This window comes from Symphalangus syndactylus, chromosome 10 (genome assembly GCF_028878055.3).
Source record: "Symphalangus syndactylus isolate Jambi chromosome 10, NHGRI_mSymSyn1-v2.1_pri, whole genome shotgun sequence".
NCBI classification, from domain to species: Eukaryota; Metazoa; Chordata; class Mammalia; order Primates; family Hylobatidae; genus Symphalangus; species Symphalangus syndactylus.
Genome location: NC_072432.2, coordinates 96115099 through 96127129, shown reverse-complemented (window position 1 = coordinate 96127129; position 12031 = coordinate 96115099). Strand labels below are relative to the sequence as shown.

At 34.6% G+C, this 12031-nt stretch overlaps 1 protein-coding gene across 3 annotated transcripts in view; it reads right to left on the bottom strand.

Annotated features, from left to right (window-relative positions):
- The window catches only part of ATR (ATR serine/threonine kinase), a 142251-nt gene that overhangs the window by 74878 nt on the left and 55342 nt on the right, over window positions 1-12031 (bottom strand). For all 3 annotated transcript variants that reach the window (XM_055295155.2, XM_055295156.2, XM_063610664.1), the window contains 3 exons: window positions 6169-6375; window positions 4904-5017; window positions 1835-1950 (listed from right to left, as the gene is read on the bottom strand). In XM_055295155.2, the coding sequence (XP_055151130.2) occupies window positions 1835-1950; window positions 4904-5017; window positions 6169-6375 (437 nt within the window). The remainder of the gene's footprint in view (window positions 1-1834; window positions 1951-4903; window positions 5018-6168; window positions 6376-12031) is intronic.

The window sequence follows — 12031 nt, the reverse complement described above, 5'->3', positions numbered from 1 at the left end:
TTTATTAAGCAAGCTAGGATTGAATAAGCATTTATTATTGAGTGTCAACTAAATATCAGGTACTTTGCTAAGTACTTTTAATATTATCTCCTTTATTCCTAACAATAATCATGCAAAGTGGGTAAAATTATCCACGTTTTCAAAATTAAAAAATTAAAACCTGGAAATGTTAAATAACTTGCCCAAGACTTCAGAGCTAGCAAATGCAAGGCCAACAATCAAACCTAAGACTCTGTGACTCCAAAGGCCATAAACCTTCCAGTAGATTACAGAACTTTTTTGACATCTACAGGTGCTATACAAAGTACAGACTAAGAAAATGGGGGAAGTATGGAATCCTCAAAAACGAAAATCCAAATTTTAACTTTAGTCTTTAACTTTACTTTTTAAATAATGCTAATAGTGGTCGGGTGCAGTGGCTCATGCCTGTAATCCCAGCACTTTGGGAAGCCCAGGCAGGCGGATCACTTGAGGCCAGGACACCAGCCTGGCCAACATGATGAAACTCCATCTCTACTAAAAATACAAAAAGTAGCCAGGCATGGCAGCGCACGCCTGTAATCCCAGCTACTTGGGAGACTGTGGCAGGAGAATCACTTGAACCCAGGAGGTAGAGGGTGCAGTGAGCTGATACCGCATCACTGCACTCCAGCCTGGGCAACAGAGTGAGACTCTGTCTCAAAAATAATAATAATAACAGTAATAATTCTTCTTTAATAAGGCTAATAATAATAATACTAAATAATCACTTCTTTAATAATGCTGGTCATAAGACATAAAATGATGTTTAAAAGATTTCTAAGTATAAAAAATTATCTAGGAAATAAATATGCATACCTCGGGGCTTTTATAAAGACTTTTAGTAGAAGTCTAGGCACTTTCTAAGGTTCAAAGAAGTTATTTGTCCAAAGTCAAGTATCTAATATGCATGTGTACCTAGGGTACCAAAAAGTACAGTTTCTAAATAGAAATAATTTATAATTGTATGGATTTTTTAAATATAAAATGCTTCATGAATGTGTATGTCATCTTGCATATTTCATCAGTCCTAACAAAGTCATTTAAATTTTTTAAGAGATTAAATACACTTTTTTAAAAGTAGAGGGTGAAAATATATTCATGAGGAGAAAGTGGGAGTAATGAAAATCTTTAGTTGGGCTTACTAAAGGCTTTCTGACTAGGTTTAAACTTTAAATTTCTGTATTACTTTCACCTATCAAAGAATTCAACTCACATTCAGCTTAAAGTACATTCTTTCAATTTACTACTGACCATTGAACTTTTAAAAAATCAATCCCTTTAACTTCAATAAATTTATCTGAATATTTAAAGTTGTAGAATTTGACCCAATGAGCAGACTGTACTTCTCATCTAGACAAATTATAAGCATAAATCATAGTGAAATATATATAAGAACATACTAAAACACTTTTAATGTGAAAAAACTATATCAAAAATCGCATTAATTTTTTTTTTTTTTTCTCTGAGACGAAGTCTCGCTCTGTCGCCCAGGCTGGAGTGCAATGGCACAATCGCGGCTCACTGCAACCTCTGCCCCCTGGGTTCAAGCGATTCTCCTGCCCCAGCCTCCCAAGTAGCTGGGATTACAGGTGTGCGCTACCATTCCCGGCTAATTTTTGTATTTTTAGTAGAGATGGGGTTTCACCATGTTGGTCAGGCTCATCTTGAACTCCTGACCTCGTGATCCGCCCACCTCAGTCTCCCAAAGTGCTGGGATTACAGGTGTGAGCCACTGTGCCTGGCCAAAAAATTGCATTAATTTTTATATAATTAAAAACAATTTTAAGAAAATATATTAAATAAGCCTACAAACCTGGTATTTAGATGAGGTTCTAGTATTTCCCGAACATGCTCAGGAAATCTCCTCCACAACTGGTGACCTGGGCCATTGGTCTCCATCTCTCTACAGCCATAAATAGAAAGCAACTCCTACAAATACATATGTTATATTTGTAAGTCCACAGTGAAGCAGATAACGCTTTATATTCGTGAATGTTCTACATATTTTAGTTATAAAAATACAGCCATAACTCATTTTATTGCACTTTGCTTTATTTGTGCTTCACGGATGCTGTTTTTTTGTGTTTGTTTTTTTAGAAATAGAAGGTTTGTGGCCACTATGCATGCAGTAAATCTATCAGTGCCATTTTTCCAACAACATATGCTCACTTCATGTCTCTATGTCACATTTCAGTAATTCTCAAAATATTTCAAACTTTTTCATTATTACTATATCTGTTATAGTGATAATATGATCAGTGATCTTTGATGTTACTGTTGTAATTGCTTTGGGGCTCCACAAACTGTGCCCATATAAGACAGTGAACCTAATCGATAAATGTGGTGTGTGTTCTGACCAGTCCACTGACCAGCCGTTCCATCCCTCTCACTCTCTTTGGGACTTCGTATTCCCAAAGACATAAGAATATTGAAATTAGGCCAATTAATAACCCTACAGTGACCTCTAAGTATCCATATGAAAGGAGGAATCACACATCTCTCACTTTAAATCAAAAGCTAGAAATGACTAAGCTTAGTGAAGAAGGCATGTCAAAAACCTAGACAAGCCAAAAGCTAGGTGTCTTGCACCAAACAGCCAAGTATAAATGTAAAGAAAAAGTTCTTGAAGGAAATTAAAAGTGTTACTTCAATGAATATATCAAATATAAGAAAGAGAAACAGTCTTATTGCTGATATAGAGAAAGTTTTAGTGGTCTGGATAAAAGATCAAACTAGCCACAACATTCCCTTAAGCCAAAGCCTAATCCAAAGAAAAGCCCTAGTTCTCTCCAATTCTATGAAATCTGAGAGAGGAGAATAAGCTGCAGAAAAAAAAGTTTGAAGTGATACGACTCAAGGGGCACTTCTTAAAAAACAAACAAACAAAAAAAAGTTTGAAGCAAACAGAGGTTGCTTCATGCGGTTTAAGGAAAAGAAGCTGTCTCTATAACATAAAAGTGCAAGGTGAAGAAGCAACTATTGATAGAGAAGCTGCAGCAAGTTATCCAGAAGATCTAGCTAAAATCATTCTATTCTGTTGGAAGAAGATGCTATCCAGGACTTTCACAGCTAGAGAGGAGAAGTCAATACCTGGCTTCAAAGCTTCAAAGGACAGGTTAATAACTCTCTCGTTAGGGGCTAATGCAGTTGGTGACTTTAAATTGAAGCCAATGCTCATTGACGATTCCATACATCCTAGGGCTGTTAGGAATTAGGCGAAATCTAAATATATGCATCTACTACATACCCATAAAAATTGAAAATTAGAACAATAAAAGTAAAAAAAATTAAAAAATAAAAAATTATGTGAAATCTACTCTGCCTGTGCTCTATAAATGCAGTGACAAAGCCTGAATGACAACACATCTGTTTACAGCATGGTTTACTGAATATTTTAAGCTCACTGTTGAGACCTACTGGTCACAATAAAAGATTCCTTTCCAAATATTACTGCTCACTGACAATGTACCTGTCACCTGGGAGCTCTGATGGAGCTATACAAGGATATTAATGTTGTTTTCGTGCCTGCTAACAAAACATCCATTTTGCAGCCCGTGTATCAAGGGGTAATTTTGACTTTCAAGTTTTATTACTTAAGAAATACATTTTATAAGGTTATAGCAGCCACAGATAGTAATTCCTCTGATGGATCTGGGCACAGTAAATTGAAAACCTTCTGGAAAGAATTCACTGTTCTAGATGTCATTAAGAATGTTCATGATTCATGAGAAGTCAAAATATCTATCAACATTAACAGGAGTTTGAAAGAAGTTGATTCCAATCCCTCCTGGATAACTTTGAGAGGCTCAAAACTTCAGTGGAGGAAGTAACTATAGATGTGATAAAAATGGCAAGAAAACCAGAGTTAGAAGTGGAGCCTGAAGATAGGACTGAATTACTGCCTTCTCATGATAAAACCTGAATGGATGAGGAGTTGCTTTTTATAAGCAAAGAAAGTGGTTTCTGGAGATGGAATCTACTGTGGTTCCACTCAAAATGCTGTGAACACTGTTCAAGTGACAACAAAGGATTTAGAACATTATATAAACTTAGTTGATTAAGCAGTGGCAAGGTTTGAGAGGACTCATTAAAATTTTGAAAGAAGTTCTACTGTGGGGTAAATGGTATCAAACAGCATCACAGGCTACAGAGAAACCTTTCACGAAAGGCAACTGATGTGGCAAACTTCGTTGTCTGATTTTTTTAAGAAATTGCCACAGCCATTCCAACCTTCAGCAACCACCACTGAAATTAATCAGCACCATCAACATTGAGGCAAAATCTTCCACCAGCAAAACCATTATGACTTGTGAAGGCTCAGATGATGGCTAGCATTTTTTAGCAACAAAGTATTTTTTAAATAAAGGCATGTACATTGGTTTTTAGACATAATGCTATTGCACACCTGACAGACTATAGTATAGTGTAAACGTAACATTAATATGCACTGGGAAACTGAAGAATTCATGTAACTCGCTTTATAAAGATACTTGCTTTATTGTGGTGGTCTGGAACTGAACGCATATTATCTTTGAGTTACACTTGTACACAGAAAAATAAACATAATTTTATAGTTTCAGAGCTGTGAACATCCTTAGGACATTTATTTCATTGCCTAGAATGATTTAACTAACTCACTTAAGTCACAAAGCTGAGGCAGTAGTATATATTTGTATATAGACACAAAAATTTTGAAAGTAACTATACCTATAATAATCGGTTAAGAGGTATGCTTCTGTACTCTAAAATGTTTATCATGAACTTGTATAACTTTGATAAAAGTGAGAATTAAAACAAAAAGGAGTTTCACAAGTATAGAATTTACAACGTTCTTATTTGAATTAAACAATTTAAAGCCAGTAATGACTATATCCACTCTTACCTGAATGGCATAGGCAGCTGAATCTTGAGCTCGGCTATTATCAGCATATGCAAGGTAAGCTCTTGTTAGCTCCATCAATAATCCATAGGCAAAGCTTGAATCTTCTACTCCAGTCTCAATTAGAAAAAAAAAAAAAAATAGAAAATTCCAGGATAACTGCTATAAATTTTCTTAGGTGTACTGCTTCTTCCATGGTGAATTTAACTTAACTGCCTAAGTGAATTTAACTTAGACAAAGGAAAAGACAGTGAGGTTCAAACTAAGTTTGGTATCAAGACTACAATATAATCTGTAGCTAAAAAGCCAAAATGTAAAGCTTTTTAGGCTATTTCTAAGGTGTACAAAAAATTATTCAACTTTTGCATATCTCTGACAATTTGCATTGTTTGTTTTTTAACCCTTAAAAAGCAAAATGTAGGCCAGGCACGGTGGCTTATGCCTGTAATTCCAGCATTTTGGGAGGCCAAGGAGGGCAGATCATGAGGTCAGGAGTTCGAGATCAGACTGGCCAATATGGTGAAAGTCCATCTCTACTAAAAATACAAAAATTAGCCAGGCGTGGTGGTGTGCGCCTGTAATCCCAACTACTCGGGAGGCTGAGGCAGGACAATCACTTGAATCCAGGAGGCAGAGGTTGCAGTAAGCCGAGATCGCGCCACTGCACTCCAGCCTGGCTGACAGAGCGAGACTCCGTTCAAAAAAAAAAACACAAAATGTATACACAGTATCTCCTACATTGCATTCTGTAGAGCCCAAGAGTCATTTGAGAAACTCTAAGAAATAATTTTAATATACCTATATATTATAACTCTTGGAGATATAGAGATTCACAACGCACACAGATACATTAAAAGTCACATTTTTTAAAAAAAAAGTCATTTAATTTTGTCCTATATGGAGTTCCCAAACTCATTTGACTACAAAATATTACTACTGTAATATCCTGGAAACTAGTTTTCCATGGAAACACTAGCAATAATGTTTAAAAAGTAATATTTAAATAATTGATTAGGCTTTAAATATTGTCATTATTATATTAGGAAGCTTTATTTACAAGAATATAGCACCCTAGATGGGGTTCAAACTTTATTGCTTTTGGCTAAAGGTTTCTGCAATAGTAAAAGAAATAAACTCAGAAGTTAACTAATTGTCTGGTTCTAGGTGAAGCTTTTATTAAGGATAACCTGAATAGTTTTTGTAAATGGAATATATAAACCTCAATAGGACAGAGAACTTTTTTGTCATTCCAAATTTCCACTACTTACCACAAATGTAAAATCTTTTCCTTGAGTTTCAGTTGTTGAGAAATCTAATCGACCTGGATCTATCGCCCCCAATTCCCCTAAACATTCCCCACAGAGCAACCGAGCTTGAGAGTTTGCATCTTGGCAACCTTTCAAAAGCACTGTCACCAACTGTGAGATAATAGGTTCTACTGTTTCACTGTCTGTTGCATACTTTATCAGTTTTTCCTAAAATAAAAGTAGAAAGAAAATTTATACGTAATTTCTACAAACTAGTATGTTTTCCTGAGCTAGGAAGCTTAAAAATATTAAAGAATATCTAACATAAATATTGATAAAATTAAATTTCTGTATCTGCAATTTTTTCAGCTAGTTTTTATGAGTTCACATAACATAGTTCACAATATGTCCTGTACAATCAGAATCATTAAATGTCTGAAAGTCTTTGGTCATTAATCCATTAAACAAGCAGTTATTGTGCATTATATCAATATACAAAAAATCAGTAAAACAAGTCTTAACAAGTTCACAGTCTAAGAGGAAAACAGACAAATAACTAAACCATCATATGATATGTACAATAACAAATATATTTGTATGGCAAAGAAGCAATGAATGAGAAAAAAACAGAGTAACTTTTAAAGGACAGTGGACAGATATTTCTGTAGATAAATGAAGGAGGAACAACTATTAGTTAAAACAAGAAGTTTGAAAAGTGTATAAAAACTAGTAAAGAAGGAAAAAAGATATAAAAAGGGTTCTGTGAGGATGGAAAAAAAGAGGGAGGAAGAAAGAGGTAGCCTAATGATAAATATGTTAATTCAAATAGTCTTTTTTCAGCTGTCTCTTCGGGATGCTGTAATGAATAAAATGTTAAGTAAGAAGAAACAATTCTCAAGCCAGTGAAGATTTAGATATTGTACCTGTGTGATCACTTTAAAGCTACTTCATTTATATTATTTTCTTTCTAGCAAAAGCCAAGTGTATAGGAGCATCTCAAACTCCATGTTAGAACTGTAATGAGTAATACAAATTAGAGTAATACATTTCAAAAGAAAAACGAAAAGACATTTAATCTTATCCAGAATCTTCAATAGCTGATTTCTTAAATAACATTACAGATTAATTCAGCTGTAAAGACTGCCCCCCTACCCCCACACATACACACCCTGGTAATCAGTTAAAAGTAAAACTCAGATAAGAAGTGTCACTTTTTATCATATACTAAATGTCCATATGTACTTGGGTCTATTTCGAGACCTCCTATTGTTTCCCACTGGTCTGGTTATTCATATACTAGTTACCTCTTTGTTATAACTGTAGTGGCTACAAAGTATATTAATGTTTGGTTGGGCTACTATATTCTCATAACCTTTTTTTTTACAGGGGGAGTTTACTAGCTATTTTTTACATATTTTATTTTTCCATATGAACATTATTATAAACCTCCTACAGTTAAAAAAAAAAAAAACTTTGGCGACATTTTCATTGGGGTTGCATTACATTAATTAATCTAAGGAGAATTGAAATCGTTATAACATCAACCTACCCAATAATAAGGGATTGATATAGCTTAGATACCTGTCCCCTCCAAATCTCATATTGAAATGTGATCCCCAGTGTTGGAGGTGAGACCTAGTGGCAGGTGTTTGGGTCACATAGGTGGATCCCTCATGAATGGCTTGGTGCCATCCCTGTGATAATAAGTGAGTTCTTTCTCTGTTAGTTCAGGTGTGAGCTGGACTCCATTAGTTCAAGTGGGAACTGGTTATTTGAGAGTGTGGCACTCCTCCCATTGCTTTCTTGCTCCCTCTCTCACCATGTGATATGCTAACTCCCTTTCCCCTTCGGCTATGAGTAAAGGCTCAGGCTTGCTGAAACCCTCACCAGAAGCAGATGCTGGCACCATGCTTCTTGTATAGGTTGCAGAACCATAAGCCAAATAAACCTCTTCTTTTTAATAAATTACCCAGCCTCAGGGTAATTTACTATAATTCCTTTATAGCAAAGCAAACAGACTAAAACAGTGATGGTTTTCATTTAGTCAAATCTATTACCCTTTGGTGTCTTTCAGAAGCATTTTTAAATTTTCCTCTTGTTGGTTTATGCATTTCTTGTTAAGTTTATTCTGAACTATATTGTTTTCCTGTTGCTATTGTAAATAGGGTATTCCAAAAAAATTTCTACCTGGTTACTGCTTGTCATATGAAAATTATTAATTTTTATGTTAATTTTATATCCCCTACTTCACTGAATTCATCTGTGGTCGAGTTAGTTTTATCAGTAATTCTCTATAATTTCCGAACTATATTAGCATAAGAAATGGAGATAATTTTACATCTTTTCCAATTCTTATGTCTCTTGATAAGCATATCATCTGTAAATATAGTTTTACATCTTTTCTAACTCTTATATCTGATTGCTTTTTTCCCTAAATTCCTTAGCCAATACCTCCAAGTGAATGCTAAATAGTGCAAATAGGAAACCTTGCTTTCAGTGGGAATGTTTCTTGTTTCCCATTAAGTATGTGTATATATGTACGTATATATGTATGCATGTATATACATGTTTCCCATTAAGTACACATATATGTATGCATGTATATACTTGTTTCCCATTAAGTATGTGTATATATGTACGTATGTATAAACACACACACATATATGTACACATACGTATGCGTACATATGTATATATGTACAAACATGCATACATGTATGTACACATACATATACACATGTGTAAACATACATACATATATGTACACATATGTATGTACACATGTGTATACATGTATATACTTGTTTCCCATTAAGTACACATATATGTATGCATGTATATACTTGTTTCCCATTAAATATGTGTATATATGTACGTATGTATAAACATGCATACATATATGTACACATACACATTAAGATAATATTCATCAATTTGTTTTCTTAAGTGTTTTCATTTGAAGTAGGTGATGAAATGTGTCAAAGTCTATTTGGCATCTATGGAAATAACAGCATGATTTTTTCTTTAGATCTATTAATACAGTGAATTATATTCATGGATTGCTAAGTATTAACCATCTTTGCAATACTGGAATAAAATGCAACTGGTCATGGGGTATTGTGGGTATCGCCCTGGCTGGAATGCAGTGGCATGATCTTGGCTCACTGCAGCCTCAAACTCCCCAGGCCAAGGTGATCCTCCCACCTCAACCTCCAAGTAGCTTGGACTTCAGGCATGTGCCACCATGCCTGGCTAATTTTTGTATTTTTTGTAGAGATGGGGTCTTGCTATATTGCTCAGGCTGGTCTCGAACACTTGGGCTCAAGCAATCCATCTGCCTTGGCCTCCCAAAGTGTTGGGATTACAGGCATGAGCCGCTATACCAAGCATGGGGTGTTTTCTTAATGTGAAATTGATTTGTTTGATAATATTTCATTTATAATTTTTTACACTGATATTAATATGATAATCTTTAATTTTTTGTTTAATGCTATCTTTTTTCGGGTCTATCAAACACTGTTATATATTGCTGCTTTTTTAAAAATGGAAGTTTTCTTTCATTTCCTATACTCCAGGACAATTTAAACACCATTGAGACCATTTAGTTTGTGAAAATTTGATAAAAAGTCCCCTTATCTGGGCCTGGTGCTTTCCTATGGATGAAGTTCTTTTATAATATTCTCTATTTCTCCTACTTTATTCTCCTACTCTATTTCTCCTCCTTTCTATTTCAGCTAGAGTCCATTTTGATACACTATATATTCCAGGAAAAGTATACATGTTTACAAATGTATTTGTGTAAAAGGGTACAAAGTAGTCCCTTACCTTCTATGTTTCAACAGTTCATTATTTACATATCTGACATTTACCAATTTCGCTAGTTTTTTGCTAGAATTTTTACTCATTATTTTACTCCTTTCTGTTCTCTATATTTCTCTTTTATTTTTATTATTTTCCTCCTGTACTATCTTGTCTTAAATAGTTTTAATAAAATATTTGTTTCACGTACTATAAAATTAACTCTTTTAAGGTGTACAAATGAATGGTCTTTAGTATATTCACAAGTTTTAGTATACTGAAGTATATCACAAGTGCAACCATCACTTCTATTTAATTTCAGAACATTTTTACCGTCTCAAAAGGAATCTGTACCCATCAGCAATCACTCCCCATTTCCCCCAAACCTCCTAACCCTAGGCAACCATTAATGTACTTTCTATCTCTATGGATTTGTTTATTCAAGAATACCAAAGATTGCCAGCAAACCACCAGAAGCTCTCAAAAGGAACCAACCTGCCACCACCTTGATCTCAAACTTCTAGCCCATGGGAACTGTGAGACAATAAATTTCTGTTTCTGTTGTTTAAAGTCATTCAGTTTGTGGTACTTTGTTACAGCAGCCCTAGCAAACTAACACAAAGATCCAACTAATACAATAATCAATTTTTATGAATGTTCTATCTGCTCTTTAGAATAAAGTATGCTTCTATTATCAAGGTGTAATGTCTGACATATATTCACAATAGCTACTTTATTGATTATGTTATTTAGATCTTCTATGTATTTATCTACTAACTTATTTTACACTGAGAATAACATGTTAGTCTCCTCTGATTGAGTTTCTATATATATCTTCTTAAGCTTCTTATTTTGGCTGTATCAAGGTGGCTGGTGTGTTATTTGGAGCATATTTATAACTATTAAATCTTCCTTATGAATTACAGCGTTAAGCATTAAAAAGTATCCATTTTGGTCATATTTAATGCTTTTCAGCTTCAGTTTTATTTTGTTTGGTGGCAGAATGAGAATTCCTGCTTTCTTATACTTTCCACTTCTCTGGATAATTTTTGCTTATCCCTTTATTTTTGGCCTTTCTGAATCACTTTAGGTATGTATCTTGCATGTGGTAGAGAGTTGTTTCTTACTTTGTAAGCCAATTTGTAAATTTTTTTATTTTAAGGTTGTTCACACTTATTAATGTGACTGAGATGCTTGGCCACAATTCTGTCAGATTTTTTATTATAATACAATGGATTATAATACAGTATACTATAATTAGTGCTTTCTTCCCTCTATTCTGTTTTGTGTTTAAAAAATCATTTATTTGGGTAAGGAGGAAAGTTTATACTTTTGTTCTGGAATTATCATATATATATATATAAATTTTTTTTTTTTGAGATGGAGTCTCGCTGTGTCACCCAGGCTGGAATGCAGTGGCACAATCTCGGCTCACTGCAACCTCTGCCTCCCGGGTTCAAGCGATTCTCCTGCTTCAGCCTTCTGAGCACATGGGATTACAGGTGCACCATCATGCCTGGTTAATTTTTGTATTTTTAGTAGAGACGGCGTTTCACTATGTTGGTCAGGCTGGTCTTGAACTCCTGACCTCGTGATCTGCCTGCCTCGGCCTCCCAAAGTGCTGGGATTACAGGCGTGAGCTATCGCGCCCAGCCTATCCAATATATTAATACCTTTAATATTAATTAAAGGTGAAATATTATTTACCTTAAAGGTAAAATAAAAATTAAGGTAATTTTTTGAAATACCTACAGTCCCTCTTTTCCTTATTTGACTTTCTATAACTAGTTTGCCGGTGTAAAATGGTATATTTTGACTCCCAGTTATTGCCTGTGCAACAATTACTGAGCTCATCTTACTTACTCCTTACTCTCCCCCTTCTCTCATTTAAAAAAACTGCATTATTTCTAGTTTATTGGAATATAACATTTACACATAATTATCCCACCCTTGCCCCATTGTTGTTTTAGTCTTATATATTTCGTTAAATACATAAACAGTAACCATCAGTAACCATTGCCAAAGTCTGCCCAGTTATCTCTTGACTTAATGAAGCTCATCCTCTAATACATCTCTTAGGAAGGGA